Genomic DNA, 19,103 nt, shown 5'->3' with positions numbered 1-19,103 from the left:
TTGAGGCAATTTTTAATGACAAAATTATCGTAGCGGAACAACTCGAGTGAAAAGTTCAATTGGAATGAATTTCAGAATTCCTAAGACAGCATGTGTTCGAGCTTGCATGGACTCCAAAAGTTTAAAGGGACAGTTCACCTATAAATGAAAATTCTGCTATGATTTACTCACCATTATGACTTTCTTTCTTCTACAAAACACAAAAGAAGATATTTTGAGGAAACCGAACAACGGTGGTACCCATTCACTTGAAACCAATGCAAGTCCATGGGCACCGCCTTGTTTGGTTACCAACATTCTTCAAAATCTCTTCTTTTGTGTCGTGCATGAGTTAAACAGGTTTGAAATGAAAAGAGTGGAAGTAAATGATGAATTTTAGATTTGAGGTGAACTATCCCTTTAAGTGTTCATGTTGCTTAACTGGTAGAACATGGCATTGGCATTTACATTTACGCACTTGGCAAACGCTTTCATCCAATGCGACTTACAGGTCTTTTTCATCACTATTCGTCTTCCCAGAGAATCAAACCCACAACCTTTGCACTGCTATATTATTGCTTGATTGATTTTTAAACCCGTAGTCTCAGTGGTCTCAGATTTTGGCGTCTACAGTGTTCCTGTTTTTCAACATGACGTTTTCCAAAAGATCCATAATTTGTGACCGAGCAATCACTTCCTATTTTCCAAAAGCCTGTTCAATCGGTAAACCCATAAATTTGACGAAAGCGGTTCCCAGATTTGAATTACGAAAAGACAAACTACTAGCATCTCCTTACACACCGTAACATCTTCCAAATGTTTCAATGGAAATTACAGTCAGTCGTCACTTCTGCAGAATCCATCTTATGAGGGATTATGTAATAATTTAACGACTTCAAAGTGACACGCCTGCGCGAGCGTTTCATAAAGGGGATTTCCACTAAACTCGAGTCCGCTGGTCAGAACGGTGAGGTTTATGTCCAAGATTCCCCTTCAGAAGCGAGAGGAAGATGAAGTGAAATGGTTTCTCCATCTGGAGGCTATGGTCAGGAGGTGATGATGTCATATGGAAACGTCCCCTCTGGAGTTTCTGATTGCTTTACAGTATGAGGTGCGCTGAAAAGAGCCGCATTGAAAGGAAGCACAAAGGCCGGCCCTTAAACCCGATTGAAAACCGCAGATTCAGATGGAAACTGGCTTTAATCAGCGTGAAGTGAATTCTTTTAGGCGTTTGAAGTCTTTTTTTCAGTCACTCGTTCGTAAACTCCGTCCTTGTGAATAGTGAGAAGGTGATTAAAGCCGGCGCTAAAAATGAGAGAAAAGTAAGTCAACGCGGCGCAAAAAAATGCTCATTCATTTGATAGCTAATGGAAGTATGAGGACGTGGATTAGGGGTTGGAGGGGGACGCACGGCATGCCTGAATGCAGTTCGGTCGCTCTGAAGAGAGTCTTCAAACATTCCTGTCATTTTCCAATCACGGCGGCCTTTGAGATGCATTGTTCTGCCGAGGTGTATTTCTCCGGAGAAGGACACTAGAGCTCACAATGACTTTTGTATCTGGTTGAATTTGTTGTTCTGATCTTGATTTAGGGAGACAGCCGTTCCTCGGGATGCTTAAGAGTATTCCTGTTTTCAATTTACATTAACTGCAACTCCAGAAATGAAAGTGTGGGAAAGAGACTAAATAGGTCACATACTAGACAAGTAAAATCGAGCCAAGTGAAGATGTTTGATATAGGAAGCCAAAAATCGTTAATCGGCAGTTATGTATAAAATACACTTTAGATAGACACAAACATATCAAATAACATGTTTTGTTTAGGTTTCCAGTTTGCTAATGTTCCAGAAGCTAAATGAATACTTACTGTTGTTGTTTCCAATGTCTCAGTTATTGTGCATGAAGAGTTTACATGCAAAAACAGACTTTTTTCACAAAAAAAATACTTTTATTGTTATCATGTTTTATTGTGTTAGTTAGCAGTATTTTTGGAGTTATAATGACCTAATCAAAACAACCCAACCGCAGTTTGATTGACATTAATTGGAATCCAATTAATTGATCATAATTAATTGATATGAATTGGAAAGTAAATAAGGGTGGCTTGCCCACTTCAGGTTGGTGGAGAGTTCCTGCCTCAAGTGGAGGAGTTTAAGTATCTCGGGGTCTTGTTCACGAGTGAGGGAAGGATGGAACGGGAGATTGACAGACGGATCAGTGCAGCTTCTGCAGTAATGCGGTCGATGTACCGGTCTGTCGTGGTGAAGAAAGAGCTGAGCTGCAAGGCGAAGCTCTCAATTTACCGCTCAATCTACATTCCTACTCTCACCTATGGCCATGAGCTTTGGGTCATGACCGAAAGGACAAGATCCCGGATACAGATGGCCGAAATGAGCTTCCTCCGCAGGGTGGCTGGGCGATCCCTTAGAGATAGGGTGAGAAGCTCGGTCACCCGGGAGGAGCTCGGAGTAGAGCCGCTGCTCCTCCACATCGAGAGGGGTCAGCTGAGGTGGCTTGGGCATCTGTTCCGGATGCCTACCGGACACCTTCCTCGGAAGGTATTCCAGGCCCGTCAGACCGGGAGGAGACCCCGGGGAAGACCTAGGACACGCTGGTGGGACTATGTCTCCCGGCTGGCCTGGGAACGCCTCGGTGTCCCCCCGGAAGAGCTAGAGGAAGTGTCTAGGGTGAGGGATGTCTGGGCATCTCTGCTTAGACTGCTGCCCCCGCGACCCGGCCCCGGATAAGCGGAAGAAAATGGATGGATGGATGGATGGAAAGTAAATATGATTTTTGGAAATTTCGCAAATCTGTTTTTGCAAATTTGTTTTTGGTGACACTTTACATTAAGGTGGTATTTGTTAACGCTATGCAATAGTTCTTCAAGCAAGTATTAATGTTAGTTCATGTTAACTTCAACATTTACTAATATTTTTGTAAAAAAATGTAATCTTTTATAACATAAGTTTCTGTTGTGTTTCACATTTCCGTAAGGGATCATAGTGAACATTCCCTGTGCCCGAATATGCATACTATCCTCCCTTAAACATTAAAATTTGTATAAATGTGTATGCTTACTTTCGGTGGAAATGTGAAGTGTAGATCTATGTGACGCAAAACTGCATTAATGAAAAGTGATTTTTCTCTAAAAAAACTAAAGTAATTATACTGTAAACATTACATAACAAAATATAGATGCATGAATGCTTAAATGCAGGGATATGCATACGGTTTTGCTACACACATAACAGTAACACAACAATACATACTTTTAGGGCTTGGCATAAGTAGGCAAACTGGGACACAGCTATTGATTCTCCCTAGTTTTTGCAATGGATTGTGCAAATTTTTAGGTGAACCAGAACGATTCTGTGATTAAAAACAGCCCTTAAAATGGCCGACTCTCTGGTTAGAGCCTTGACTACCCACCAAGGGAGCTGATTGAGACGCACCCTATAAAACGTCAACTACTATAACGTTGCAAGACAACAAACATAAGAAAACATATGAATTGATTAACATATAGAAACAATACAAATAAATCAATTCTTGTATCAGGAGTAGACTTTGAACCTGACCTCATGTCTTTTCAGCTGTCGCGTGTCCCTTAAAAAATCGTTGATTTTGGACATGATTTGCTACGTAGAATGTATTCCTGCAATACCATGACTACATTTACGCCCTGATCCGATTGGTTAGCTGGTAGAGTGTTCATGTAAGCAGCTCAAAGTTTGTTCAATTCCCAGTGAACGAACACTCATATAACATACTTTGAATTGAAGTTGGTTTTGATAAAAGCGTCTGCCAAATGCCCGATTGTAATTATCTTCTCCCGGCACATTTCGATAGACCAGTATGCGCCTTGCGTCACATTTTTTTCCTCATTTCAAAGTCAGACCTAACAGTCGTGTACACAATCTGTCTACATGCCAACTGAAGTCAATTTGTGGGTAAACCCGTCGCTCATAATTAGCAGAACGCGAGTGGGCCGCGGTCTGACGCACTGACAGACAGTAATCTGTAGAGCCACGACGGGTTCTTGGTTCAATAAGAGGTTTCCCAACCAGGCTTCAAAGGAACCAAGCAGCCAGACACTTCAAAAGCAGAGCGAGCTCTGGAAGAGCCTGACGTCCCACGCGATAGAGGAAGGGGGATGGTGGGAGGAAGTGATGGAAGCCTTTTTTGTTTGACGAATCTGGCAGACGAAATAAAAGAGTAGGATGGGGGGCGAAATCCTTCCTTCTTAGAGATTTAGTCTTTTGGATTAAAGGAAAGTGCATCCAAAGTGGGATGCGTCTCAGAGCGCGGCGGAAAAGGAAGAACTGGAGTCTGATGTGGATAGAGTCGCGACTCACACGACGAGCTTGTAAAGGAAAGTTGAATTCCTAATGGCCGTCCATTGTTGTAACTTTTCCTCTTTTTTTTGGTCTGACTATTAGTAGTTTATTCATAAAAAATATGTAAATACAAGTAATGTTCCCTATATGATGTGTGCTTAAGTTTTTTTACCTGCATCTGGTAATTCTTCAACAAAACATTTCTGCACTAAAGATGCTTGTTTATTTTGGTCAGCGCCCAAAATGTCCCCCTCTCCGTTACTTCCTCTGTTGCCCCTCACGTCTCTCTCCTCCCTGCGCTCTCTTTGAAACACGAGTCTGATGTTATAGAGGTGTCATTCATGTTATTTTAGGTTCTCTCTCGCTGGAGGCATTTCGGCGCTGTGCACACGCGCGCACAGTCGAGTGGCACTCTGGAGACTTTACTCAAACAGACGCAGGACAAACAGAATCCAGCGTTAAACCAGCGTTCTGGTGAACTATCGGTTCTAATAGAGCTTGTTGGAGGGGAGAATTGTCCTCTGTGGACCGTGTTTGACAGAACGTGATGAACGAGTTTTAAATGGTTTTGGTATTACAACATAGAGGAGGTGGAGTGTTGAGATATCCTCAACAGACTGATAATATACATCATTGCATTCCTGGGGTTCTGTGAGGAATAGGCCGGAAAGTGAGAGGTCTGCGATTGCAAGGAGACCGCTGACATTTCTGATGACATTTAAAAGATTATTGCGGTTAAAACAATAGAAAAAAGACATGTTGAATTTCTGAAGCAGACCATTTGTGGTTAACTGGCCTTTTGATGCAGAAGGGAAAGGGTTTTTGTTGATGCTGTTGTTATTGGGCCGCCTGCGCAATGTTGCATTAATGTGCACGCCAACTTAAACTACACTGGCCGCCTCAGGTCATCTGTTGATGGATCTGTGTTGGAGTGTAAAAACAAAAAGACAAGTCAAGTGAGAAATAGGAGACTTCGCAATTCGAAAAAAACGGCGATGGGAGAGGAAATTTCTGTTCCCATAATGATCAATGCAATCTAATAAGAGCAGTGCAGGGTTTAAGACATGCATTTTGGGGTGTTAAATAACACTCTCCTCCTGTAAAAAACAGCCAAGTCCAAGAAATAAAGACAGAAAGAAATGATATATGAAGCATTAAAGATGTTGCATTCGATTTGACTTTATGGGGAGAAGCTTTTGGTTTTAGTCTAAACTCTTAAGTCTTCTAAAGGAAAAAGCCCCAAAATGCATCACACGACTTAAGTTGTCACAGAATAAGAATATGTATATAACTCAATTTTGACACAAATGGCCAGACAGAAACTTATATTATTCTATTCACCTTATAATAAAGTGAAATTAGACCGGGAGGAGACCCCGGGAAAGACCTAGGACACGCTGGTGGGACTATGTCTCCCGGCTGGCCTGGGAACGCCTCGGTGTCCCCCCGGAAGAGCTAGAGGAAGTGTCTAGGGTGAGAGATGTCTGGGCATCTCTACTTAGACTGCTGCCCCCGCGACCCGGCCCCGGATAAAGCGGAAGAAAATGGATGGATGGATAAAGTGAAATTTGTAAAATACATCACAAGAGTGTGGAGCTGTAGATTGTAGACTGTAGGTAAAAGAAACATTTCTCATCAAATTTTCCCAAATTCATATTAAGTCAATTTTGAAATCTTCAATAATTGAATGCAGACTTTAATAGAAACGTTTGAGAGATTTCTCATAAATGTTTGTTGTATCGGCCTTTGTATTGTTACTCTTGGAAATTGCAGGGCAGTTGCAGAACCGGTGATTTCAGCCAGATCTCGCAGTGTTTGTGTACAATATGTTCAGATGAATAGTCCACCTGAGGCCAAGACACCGTGCAGGAGATTTGACACGGTTGAATTGTAACTCTCTCTGTACGTTAATAATATTTGTTCTCTTTCCGCAGGGATGTGATAAAGAGGATAGACCAGTCAGAGTTTGAGGGATTCGAGTACATTAATCCACTGCTGCTCTCCACCGAGGAAACCGTATGAGGGAGGAACTGATCATTCTGGAAGATGTGCGGCTTCAAGACTACAGCTGAGTTTACCTCAGACTATGTGTTCGAGACAATAGGACGGCCATTTTTTCTTTCAAACTGTTGACTAAGTCCCTGAATTGTTTCAGGGTCGCACTGCAAGTACGAACAAATGGAGAAACTACACACAGTTCCCCAAACTTCAGCTGTTTGTCTTCCTGCTTCTCGGCATCCTCTTTGATTTCGATGCCCACATTCGTGTGTGTGCTCCATCATCGTGTGCCTGCGTCCATCAGAGACTACATTTCCCACCCACCCCCCCCAGCCGAACGTGACGGTTCTAACTTATTGTGCACTTTTATTTTCTGTTCGACTTTTTGATTCTCTTTAATCTTGTGTGAGGTGCACCTCAAGCAAAACAAGAATGTATTATTTTAAAAGGTAACGTTCAGACTTGTATTATAGTGTAGGTAGCCAAACGAAGAATTTATGATGCCTTTTACGATGCAAAGTGTCACATTTTAATTCACAACCGTGACGGATCCATCCACAGTGGGTAGCTGTGCTTCGAACAACAATGCTTTTAATCCCCCGTGTTGATTTTACAGAGTAAATGGGAGCCAAATTGTGTTTTATGAAGAAGTGCCTCGATTATCTTAAATTTACCCGGGTCCACTTTTAATCCCAGTTTGATTTCTAGTGCATCATCCAATGGGAATGTAGGCTGCAGGTGGGCTTTTTCATTGACCACACAAGAGTTTTTTCTTTGATAAAAACGTCCAAATTATGTAACAGACATGTGGTTCAATGGTTAAATCATACGAAAGAGCCAAGACTTTGAGTAACTTTGGCCAGTTTATTAGTACGTTTTATTTCTCCAGCAATGAAATCGTCCCAAACAAATCATACAGACGAAACAGAATTTGTACGTGAAGTGGAGCAACACCTGATTTCACATCTTACACTTTGGTCTGGAATGCCGCCACTACAGATAAGCCAAATGAGAATTAGAGGAACAGAACTTTTAGAACGTTTTTTTAATTTGACCAAAATCACACAAATGCTTTTCGGTTGTAACCATGACAATAATAATCATGTGATTTGTCAATGCTGTTGAGATGTTGAAAGACATTCGTTGTATATGACGTCGTCGGCATTGTGGTGGTAAAATTGTGCAGCTGTGATGCAACAGAATCTCACATGACCAGAATTAAGGCAACGGTGGAAAGGACTTCATAGACACAATCGGATGTTCAGTTAAAGGGAAAGTTCGCCCGAAAATAAAATGTCTGTCATTGTTTAATCATCCTCACGTCGGTCACAATCAGTAGAACACAAATGTAGATATTTAGAGAAATGTGGTTTTGTGTCCATACAACGGAAGTTTGTGTTGTTTGTTCTTCACATGGATAGCGAGTAAATAATGACTTCATTTTAATTTAGGGTAAACTATCCCTTTAAATTCAACCCATTACAACACTATATAGGAACACACAGCTAGCACAGAATGTTAAAACCTTTACACCGTTTGGTTACACAGGCTTTGTTTGGAATAGTACAATAGCCCACTACCTACCAAACACGTACTCGGACTGTTTTTTTAATAGTAAGTAAAATCGCAACACAATCTGTTGGAAACTATTTTATCGAATTAGTGGTCAATTGATCCGAGAAGTCAAAAAGATAATAGCTGTGATTGACTTTCTGGATGATCGCAGAAAGTAAGGTAACGTATGCCGTGCAATACAGCCAAAAAACATTTGCATAAAATATTTGTGTACGGTTTACAAACTGCACTGATAGTAAAGGTAGTAAGCGTGTTATTCTAAACACAGCCATGTACTCCACACATCTTCTCCAGCAGGGAACAAAAGCATCTATATTTCAATACCAGGCCACACGGAAAACATCTTTATATTTATCATCATAACATGTCATTTCCCTTTAAGAAATAAAAACAACCAATGGCAGGATAGCTTGACTGATTAATCCCTCGCAGTGATAAGGTATTGTTTTAACAACCACTAGGTTTTCCTCTCTTTTCTTTTTTTTAGGAGAAAGAACGGCGCTCTTCGACGCGAACGCTTTGATGAAATCAGACCTGTATGAGGAACTGCTGTGTTTTTAAAAGATTAATTAGTTTCTTTGTGTCAGACAGTAGCCAGATTAACAGACAGGCTAAGAACAAAGAACGGGCCGGGAGATAACAGCCCGACAAACATTAGAGATAACAAGGCAGAGAATGACGCTCAATTTACCCTACCATGTTTTCAGCTCTCTAATGAAATTATGGTACAAAAAGGCACAAGATTTTTATGAACATTTTGTGACGGCACATGCCGAGAATGTTAAGTTCTGCTTCTTAATGAACTGTCAGGTTTGTAATGTAAATGTGGTCCTTCATCACTAGAGGAAAATGCCACTCGATATTATTTAACGTTTATTTAAAAACTGATTATATTTGCATCTTTATGAGAATGGGTACCAAGGACCAAGAGTAATAAACCAACGACTGAATTCTCCACCAGCCTGAGCTAATGTACAGATTCCATGTAAAACAGACTCACGATTATCCACCGATTCAGATCTGTTTGTGTTTTTTTTTAACGCAAATGCACCTAGCATAATTCTCTGTAAATATTTGTAATTTAACCTTTAAAACAAACAAAAAAAGAAATAAATCTTTTTCTGCACCATTATGATAGATGATCTGAATTCAGTGTCCCAAGCGCTGGTCAATAAAACACAAGCTCTTGTCCCTGCAAGCATTCCTAGCTACAGTTTTTAACCGAGAAAGATTCATTATTAAACTGCCAAACACAAAAGCTGCTTCAAGCTATTCTTAAGTTCTTACGTTGAGTCCAAAGCAAATGACACACTTGTCGATGTGCTGAAGGGGAACTTTTCTACTATCAATTATTAAATGAAAGCTATAGTGGACTTTCAATGGGCTGAGTGGAAGAAAGGGAAAAGTCGTCTTCGGTTAACATAACACAACTGTAAACCTGTTAACGTTCATTGCGATGAGTTTAGATTTGGGTCTCATGATTTCTGGGTGTGGGAGAAAAGAGTAAGAAAAACAATGTCGTGATCTTGAGAACACGTCAGTTTGTCTTTATTGCGTTTTTCTTTTGCAATCCAGTTTCAGAAAGGAAATAAATGTGTTGAGATAATCATATGCAGAACATCTGAAAGGTCCAAATGCTTTGCAAGCACACGCTGGAAAGCAAATACAGAAGAAACAGGAAACTGGTTTATGTCTTCACCAGACGATATCTTCATGCATCTCTGATAAACACTGTGCAAGATGTCCATCGCATTCCATTTGGGAGAACCTGAAAAAGACCAGAGAAGCTTTTTAAGAATTAAACGCGATATCACGCACACACACAGCAACTATGTAAAACAAGCAGAGAAAGAAACTGCTATTGTTCTGTCACAATACATTCAGGGGTTGGTGAAAATTTGCCCATTTATCAGTCAGCAGGTAACTAGTCCATAAAGTGTTAGTGTGTGACGTAAAAAACATGTCTTTTCCAGTAACATGGTTTAAAAACCTTCACAGTTTGCTAAAGCAATACAATTTCTCTCTTGCACAATGACTTGTTTTAAAGGAAAAGTTATTGGACCCTCACTTTCTTTCAAAATACATTTTGGACGCGTGTTGACAGCTTTTGGAATGTAGAGAAAAGTGGTTTCTAAATAGTTTACAAGAAAGCCAACTTCCTGGTATTGCTTCGCAAGAATTTATTGGTGTCCAAAAATTCTACCTCCTTAAAGTCAAGTGAGCTGACTCTCATAACCCATTTATTTCCGTAGTCTTTTACGTACCACAATGAAACCAGGGAGCCGAAATGGGTTGAAAAGTTAACCAAGGCGGCAAATTAAGAGTGAATGGGCTATATCCACAAGGAGCGATGATGTATTTCTGATGTAAATCTCAGCAGGCTCTGTTATATCCGGCGCACGTAGCGTCCATAGGTAGCAATGACGTTTTTCACTTGGTCTCTACAAGATGCACATGGGATTACGGTCTCGAAGTGGGTCAAATTGTCCAAACACTATATCAAATGCGCTTCAGGCTCTCCGTTTTAAGCTACAAATATGAAAAATAACTTCTGTACTTACTCTAGGCATGATCACAAAGACACATAGCCATGCCCAGCCAAAGTGCTCTCAGTTTGCTGAAGTTTTCTTACTAAACAGAGCGTTATCGATTGACATGGGAAGTGGCTTAGCTGGCTGAGATTTAAGCAGAAGTGCATGATCGCCCCGTAAGCATATACCATATTGCTCAGACTTAAAGGACGATATTTTTTCCTTTGCAATAATTTGCACCAACAAATTATGCATATTACAACCAGCATGTATTAAAAAGAAGTCAATTTGATGTCAACTTCAAGGTGCACTAGCTAAAACCTCAACCTCAATCAAATTCATACAATTTTGCGTCATATTAACATTGGTGAACCACAATGGTGGCCACACAAAATATTGACACTTTGGGCCCAATTTGGACATTTGCACTTTTGTTGCCGGCGGTTTAGACATTAATGGCTGTGTGTGGAGTTATTTTGAGGGGACAGCAAATTTACACTGTTATACAAGCTGTTCACTTACTGCTTTACCTTGTAGCAAAGTGTCATTTCTTCAGTGTTGTCACATGAAAAGATATAATAAAATATTGACTAAAATGTGAGGGGTGTACAAACTTCTGTGAGATACTGTACTTGGTAACAATACAGTTGCGTTTGTTTATATTAGCAAATGGCTTAGCTAACATGAACTAACGGTAACTGTAGTAAACTGTGACCCAACTAACAATAGTACATTCACATCATTGTACATTAACAAATGTTAACAGCTACAACTTTTGCTTTCCACAATGTGTTAGACTTAAATGCTAAACTTAACATGAACTAATATTAATAAATTATGTTAAAATATATTGTTCATGCTAGCTCATGCTAATGTTAACAAATACAACCTTATTGAGGTGTTAACAAAAAAATCTAGAAGTATACTGATGTGTCAATGTGTACTGCACACACATGTGCATTCTGGGGAATGTTTACAGTACGAATCAGAAATACAGATCCTTCCTCCCCCTAAACCTCTGCTGGTTTCCACTCGCATTCATTTGTTTGTATTACCTTTCCCTTAAAGCCTCCTTCCTTTCCTTTCTAATCCCTTTTCCAACCCAGCATCAAACCTCAAAACCGTTCTGTGTATCTACACATGCCAACCCACCAGTTCTTATTCTCTCCATCAGGATTTCCAACTCATCACAAGTCTTTGGCCTTCGCTCACATCTCCGCCCTCGTAAACACACTCTCCACCGCGTTCCATATCTCAGTCTTTATCTATTTCTCCCTAGACAAGAGTTTTCATTGTGTCTCTCTCGTGGGACTGCCTGTGTTCAGCTGTGCTGTGCAGTCTGGCCAATGTACACACGGCGGGCAGAGAGCGGGCAGCGGAGCACGCCAGTCCTGCTCGCTCAACAAAGTCTGCCTTGTTCTAGTACGTTCAGCGCTGCCCACCGCACCGAGGGTGCTGCGTTCCGGGCCTCGCAAGAATCTGGTGACTTTTTGACCGATTTCGATGAATAACTGTCCTTCTTTGAGTTTTTCTTCCTTCTCTGCATAAGAACCCTTGGAGTCGGCTGCGTTTCGACACAGTGTTTCCTCTTTCTGAGCAGTAGACTAAAGTTCACGGGCAGAAAAGTTCACAAACAATGTTTTGGGACTGTTGAAAATAAAAGATGACAACATGGGTAGCACGACACCTATAAATCACTGATAAACGGGTTGATACATTATGTCTATATTGCACATAAAGGGAAAATGCATTTTTAAGGCTTACAGCGTTTTCAACCTGATTTGCTTCTAAAAGTACAAATAGATGAGTCTCCTAATAAAATATCTTAAATCCTAACTGCACGCATCACACAAAAATTGGAAAATGCTCTACAAATCGTATAAGAAGCAGTACATTTTAACAGCTGCTTAGCGTTGCTATGTTTGTCGAAAATCTAAGAACCCCTTTATGAAACAAACAATCGGACGAATATTGATGCCATCTGAATTGTGTCCTCTGCTCTACATCTGCAGATATGAGCTCATATTCATGAACGAGTTACATAACCATGGATGCAATATCCATCTCCAAGTGCTCCGTAAGCACCCGAGGCGCTAGCACTCAAATCCATCTCATTAAGGCTAAATAAATGTTTTTTCCAAAACATGACTTATTTTAGTTTGGACGTTCGAATCGGGATAGAAAGCACAATCCTGTCCACAATCACTTCATCGAACCTCCCAGTCCAAAGGTTTCCTGAAAATGACTGTTTTGCCAGGGGAGGTTGTATGAGTGTGTATGTTCTGGCTTTACCTAAAGAGACAGCTAAACGTCTCCTGTGCCAAATATGATGTCAGTCTTCTGGCCTCTGATGTTCTGGAACATGCATCTGCCTTTCAATGAGAGCAGATTCTTTTCCAGCATTCACACAGAGTTAGTGTTCTCGCAAAGGGTCTATATGTGTTGGATTGTAATGGGAAATCTTTATCTGGGCTCTTAAAAACGACAAACTTCTTAAATCTTTATTTTGTGCTGTATCCAAAAGCAACATATAAATGTACATTTTATTTTCATTTCATTCAATTTTTCCCAAGCAAGCGTTTGGCCTGTCTGAAGTACAAATGTAATCATATTCCATGAATTGTTTTCCCCCAATATGACTTTATTGTCATTTCCTATTCTGCACTCCCATGTTAAAGGTCCAAAGTGTCAAAATGTTGTTTATGTGTTTAGAAAGAAAACTTTCACATTTCAGGCGAACCGACAGCACGACGGGTGAGCGTTGTTAAGTGCCTCTGTGATCATGCCTCTAGTAAGAGCAAAAGTTCACTTTGCTTTTTTTCATATTTGTTGATGTTCCTTGAAACGGATAGCCTGAAGCGCTTCTCCTTTCTGGTTGTCGACGTATGGCGAAGTGTTTGAATAATTAGACTCGTTGTTGCTCATAATCCTATGTGCATCATGAAGCGAAACACCAATGTTCCCTGTGGCGCCGGATGTAACAGCCTGGTTGAGATTTTAGTGGAAGTACGTCATCGACCCGTATGCATATACCCCCTCAAATAGTTTTGACCGCGCTGTAGGAAGAGTGTTTTTATGTATCTCAAGAGCATTTTAATGAAAAGCTTCTAGTTTCTAACATGCAAGTTTCTTTAACAGATTTTGTTTTTCTTTTCATCTTGATTGAAGTCATCCACTGATGTGAAAGCAAACAAGTTTTAATTTTAACAACGAAACAGATTTTATACAAGAGGGTTTCTTTTCCATATTTAGGTAAATAAATTAAATAACTGGCTCGAGTTTATTATATGTAAACATGTGGGGAATACAACTATTGCAAATGTGTAATCGATCAACTGTGCATAAGTGGATTGTTCGCTTTTTTGACCCAGGGAAAATTTTGACCCGGCTTAATTTTAAAACCAAGCCAAGATTTATAAATAAAAAGAATCAATCTCACCCTGCAGGAAATGCCATCAGACACATGGGGCAGCAATTCAGTTCTGATTTAGATTCCTCTGCTCCTGGTTTTATATCCAAGCTTAATATAGATTCCCCAGTTTTTCTTCCATGTCCTGATCCAGATCCTCCTACTCCTGTTTTTGTTCTGAGCCCTGATCCAGACCCTCCCGCTCCTGATTTCGTTTCGAGCTCTGATCCAGATCCTCCTGCTCTTGATTTTGGTCCAAGTCCTGATGTTGAGCCTCCGGATCCTGGTATTATTTTCAGCTGTGTTCCAGAACCTTCTGCTCCTTGTGTTGTTCCCACTCTTAATTTGGATCCTCCTGCTCCAGATGCCACCTCCAGGGTACCCAAAACACCTCTCTCCCCTTCTTGTCCCTGCCGTCCTGTTGGGACTGAACTGTTCTGTCCGTATCTGTGCACAGAAGGTGTTTTAGTATTCCGTTGAATTCTCTCGCCCTCTTCGTAGCTCGGGGGTCTCTTTAATGAGCTGCACATCTTGTCTGCTGCGTTCCCATGATCCTCTGTGATTTCTCCACACTGTGAGACGTTCCTTGCTGGGCCAAGTCTGTCGCTCTGTTTTTCTAATGATGCGTGACCTTCTACGTGCTGATGCTCCGTAGGTTGCAGGTCACACACTGATGCGCCCTCCCCTTGATTGGTACGTACTGTTGATTCCCCAGTGTCCTCTACTGCTGGAGGGCATGAAGTGGGGTCATTCACAGGAGGAGGGTGAAGAACGTAAGAAGGAGCGGGCAGATCTGGAAGGTCATCATTATCTTTATTTGGACTGCCCCACTTCCAGTCACTTACTTTTTCCACAGGAGCTCCCTGCAGAAGCTTAGAGAAAATAACACGCTTTACAATCAAAACTTCTAAATTAGATCCGTGTGTTGGCAACATCATTTACACATCATATTTTTGAAGCTCCTGTTAAATGTTGGAGCTTTGTTCACTCAGCGGTTTGGAGGAAAAGCCAAACGGAGGTATGATGTAATGATGGAAAACATCATAACATCAATCCCAAATTTACATGTGACAAGGAGCCAGTGAAAAAACTGGTGCCAAACTGCAGCTTGAGCCACATTTTAAAGACAAAACATTACATCATTACATCTTATTTTAAAATATATGTACCTCATAATTAAACAGGATTTACAGCGTAAAACAATAATGTACCTCTACGGTACAATTTGTACATTTGGGGAAATAAAGGGGTAAGAATAAGGAAAATAAAAACAATGTTTATGCATAAACATCTAATCTAAACCCTGATTGTAGTCCCAAAAGATCAACATTGATTTTGCACATTAAAACTCATCAAAATAATTCATAATAACTCAATTATTTGTGACCAACAATCCTAAATTTAATGAAAAATTATTCCAAAACTCCAAAATTTACAGTTGACGGACAGTCTGCGTCTGCGCAAACATAACAACCCTTATTTCATGTTTGCTATAATAATAAATTAAGAACCCGTACTTAATTGATATCCACAGTAGCTTATTTATGGGTACATTGTGATTACAAAAATGTAGTGTGTGTTCACGCTAAGATTGTTGTAAAGCATAAAATATACATTCATAAAATAGTTACCCCTCAGTTTTAAAATACCAACAGTATAAATATTTTTCTTCTTCCCTTTGCATATTGTTCCCCATTACCTACAGGTATGTACTGTAGAGGTACATTATTGTTACAATTAGTTACCATGTAAACAAATTGTCTTGCTTTTATATTGTTTTGCATATTGGCGCTTTGCATGAATGGGCTTGAAACTAAAATAAAAAAATATGAAATACATTGGTAAATGATTATCAACTATTATGTGATTTTAATTGTTGGAAGAAGGTTAAGGTGGGACCAATCCAAAATCATTAAGTTAATACATTACAGTAAATTTTATGTCAGATCATTACCTTATCGAACATATTTAATAGTCACAAATAAAATCATGTGACTTGTACCTCATCTATGCTTTCCCAAGTAACTGGACACTATTCATGGAAAGCGCCATCATTACATAAACATGTTTCCCATGAATTAGAACTCTAGTGCAGACTACATCCATTATGCCAGTGCTGAATAACAGAAAGGAAGAATTTGTGCATCCATCCTCATGTCCATGGAAAATCATACCAACCCTTATGTTCCCATGGCATGTACAGCGGAAAACAAGGAAAATGTGAGCGTCAGGGTCTCACAATTAGAGGGTTCACTTCTGTCTCCACTCTCCAAAGACAATGATTTATTACCGGTTTTATATCCCTGATGGAAATTGAGTGTTTAGTGCATTGGCTTCATCGCCGCTGCTTCCTGTATGAGGTCATCATCAGTGGACCTTACAGTGTCTATTTACATGCAATTTCCATGCACATTTTGGAATTTGCCATGAAAATAGCTCTGGAGGTTGGCAAGACATTAGATCGTCACCAACCAAAATCCATTTTAAAAGGAATTAAACCCTCACAGATTTCTCACGCTACATGAATTAAGTCATGTTAACCCATCTATTACTCAATATGCATTTTTCAATCTAGTTATTATTTACATGTGACTTACTGTGGATGAAGGTGCGGGGAGCTGGGGAATAGACTCCTCCTGATGTGTTTGCAGGGTTGGGCAAAGGGCTGTTAAAGTAAGAGCCCAAATTCTCTCGACATCATTTAATTCAGATCTCTCCCACCATGGCACAGCATCACCAGGAGAGCTTGACAACAGAGCACAGGAATAAAATATTATAACATTTAATGTTGCATTTGTGTATATAAATTTGTATCGGATGGTAAAGCTTTTAAACATTGTAATTAGGAATGCACAGGAAATTATCGGCCGATATATGGTCATTTTTAATGTTATCGGTTAGGCCGATATATTATAGCCGATAAATCATAAACAATTTCTCTGCAGTCAATGTTTTTAAAAAAACGCAGTTGTGCACTTTATGCCTTTTGTTTGAGTCTTAGTGAATTTAATATTAATATTAAGATACTGTATATCGGCCAATACATCGGTTATCGGCTTCCAATGTTAAAGAATTCTCGGTTATCGACGAACTATGAAATAACAATGACTGTAAACAAGTATTTAAAATATCTTACAGCTTGTCGGAAGCAGACTTTTGTCTGTAATATAGCCAGGGATTCTTTCAAATATCATTTTTTTATACTAAAACTGACCAACAGTAAAACATACTATAGTTTTTACTATGGTAACGTGTAAATGCCAAGATCCTACAATGTTTTTGAAGCTTTCTATAGTATATTTCAGTATTTACTACAGTTAATCCACCACTTTATCCATATTAGTATTCATTATCATTACTATAGTTTACTACATTTGTTCCTAGTTTACAATAGTAAATAATACTGTAGTGTTTTTATGCTGCAGCTCAGTTATGGACACACTCACTACTTGGTTTAAAAGCTATATAAAATAAATGATGCTTAATGGTAAATGTATAAGGTTGCTGTGTTATTACAAAACAATTTCAGAAAACGTCTTACGTACCTGTCTGTACGTGTTTTCCTGCCGTGACTTTCCTGCACCCTGCGGAAACTCTCATTTGTGTTTATGACAACGGGCTGCTGCTCGGGTCTACAGTTCTCAACTGCTGGTTTCTTTCGTTTTAATTTTGACATCGTTGTCGTTCAGTTGTTAACACAAACATCCATAACAAGTTCACGTGGCTTATCCACACAAGCACAACAGTCCGCGGGAGTTTCTTCAAACTGCTTCCGCGTTGGTTCGAAACGTTTTTTGAGTCAAAGCTGCGCCTACAATGCGCAGTGCACGTGACGTTGTTAAACATTTCGATTTTAAATCAACAAGATGTTCGTATATTCAAAACAATTTTGTCTGAACTTTACCGTACTTCATTGTGTTAACACAAAAAGCCTTTATTAAGGTTTATTCTAAATATTCTTTTTTTGGCAGGTTGCTGGAAAGTGATGTAAGAAAAACATTGTACACTAACACCAGATTACATTATGAAGGAACACGGTAAGAAAAAACTAGAAGCTATTTTCTGGTGGCCACCACTGAAATAAATGACCCATACAAGGTACCCAAGTAAGCCCTGAGCAGTGGAGAGGCTGAGGCAAGAATTGGAACCATCTCTCCTCTGGATGAGAATTCCAGAACGTTCCAGTGCTGACACTGATGGTTCCATAGCCACACAGTGAGAAAGTACAATAGCAGATGAGTATTGAGTAAGACTGGGCTGTCTGTTCAAGAATGGAGCCGGGAGACTGTGTCCAGGAAAGAGCGCTTATGTCATTAGGACTTGTGTGAGGCAATGTTGTGAGCCGTCGTCATGGTTGCGGGATGAAAAATGTAAAAGTAGCGGGCGCTGCCCGGGCTTCCAAAAGCGTTCTCGAGGCCCTGTAGGCAGAAGTGTGAGATGGAGAGAGCACCATTGTGCAGGTGAAGACATTTCATTTTGTCTACAGGTTTACAGCCTTACATTCTGTATGAATGGTTCGAATAGCACATACTTTTCTTTAATAACGTTTTAAACAAAGCAAAGTTTTGATAGTTATGCTTCTCAACAGCTTGAGCTAAGCAACTCCTAAGTTAAGAAAAGAAGTATCATCTTCAATAGACCCTCCTCAAGATGAGTTGAGGCTGCACTGCGTTTAGAGCCTAACTCAGCGTGTATCTGTAGCCGAACCTTTAGTCCTTCCAGGTTTCCACCGTGTAACTAAAGGAGCTTGAGTCGCCTCTTCTCCGGAGAGAGGGTGGGCACGGCCTCCCACCAGAATGATTAAGCCGCAGGTCTGACCTTCCTCTAAAAGGTCACAGACAGCCGGTATAGTAAAAGAACAACCTATGCTGGGTACGAGAGACTGCATCTATCACTGCTTAGTATAAAGTGCTTTTTAAATGTCAGTATTGCATCGCTTATCTTTGGGTTTTTTTTCTTCTGCCAGATATATGTTGATTCTGTGTGGTGTAACTTAGACTGGTGTCTAAAATTGCATGGCAACACATCAATGCGATACACAACGTTTTTATTACAGCCTACCAGGTCAATTCTTATTGTTCGTGGCTCTTTGTTTAATTTTTAAACATTCATTCTTCTTTCAGAGAAAACAAGCAAATTGGCTTTATTCCAAAAGTAAGTCGATTAAACAAAACGAATTAGCAGTCATATGGGCTCATCCCAGGCTATTAATAGCGCATGAAAGCAAACATTAATAATGCCTCTGGTATTTAAAATATCACAGCTTAAATTTAAA

At 40.0% G+C, this 19,103-nt stretch overlaps 2 protein-coding genes across 7 annotated transcripts in view; one reads left to right on the top strand and one right to left on the bottom strand.

Annotated features, from left to right (window-relative positions):
* Positions 1–8,294, top strand: part of prkcz (protein kinase C, zeta) — a 69,434-nt gene extending 61,140 nt beyond the window's left edge. For all 5 annotated transcript variants that reach the window (XM_079468019.1, XM_079468018.1, XM_079468021.1 and 2 more), the window contains one exon: positions 6,250–8,294. In XM_079468019.1, the coding sequence (XP_079324145.1) occupies positions 6,250–6,337 (88 nt within the window). In that variant the 3' untranslated portion in view covers positions 6,338–8,294. The remainder of the gene's footprint in view (positions 1–6,249) is intronic.
* LOC306900755 (uncharacterized protein) lies at positions 7,161–17,655 on the bottom strand. 2 transcript variants are annotated; one of them, XM_079468026.1, is made up of 4 exons: positions 17,374–17,655; positions 16,426–16,573; positions 13,859–14,700; positions 7,161–9,656 (listed from the first exon to the last, which is right to left on the bottom strand). In XM_079468026.1, the coding sequence occupies exons 1-4, from the start codon at positions 17,502–17,504 to the stop codon at positions 9,584–9,586; spliced, it is 1,194 nt and encodes a 397-aa protein (XP_079324152.1). In that variant the 5' UTR covers positions 17,505–17,655; the 3' UTR covers positions 7,161–9,583. The 2 variants fall into 2 exon arrangements, with proteins under 2 accessions (XP_079324152.1, XP_079324153.1); XM_079468027.1 differs by lacking the exon at positions 7,161–9,656 and adding an exon at positions 12,907–13,594 and having other exon boundaries at positions 17,374–17,640.
* Between the last annotated feature and the right edge of the window lie 1,448 nt (positions 17,656–19,103).

The sequence above is a fragment of the Barbatula barbatula genome (genome assembly GCF_947034865.1).
Source record: "Barbatula barbatula genome assembly, chromosome: 11".
Taxonomy (NCBI): Eukaryota; Metazoa; Chordata; class Actinopteri; order Cypriniformes; family Nemacheilidae; genus Barbatula; species Barbatula barbatula.
Note: the sequence above shows the minus strand (reverse complement) of the source record. Positions and strands in the feature narration are given on the sequence as shown.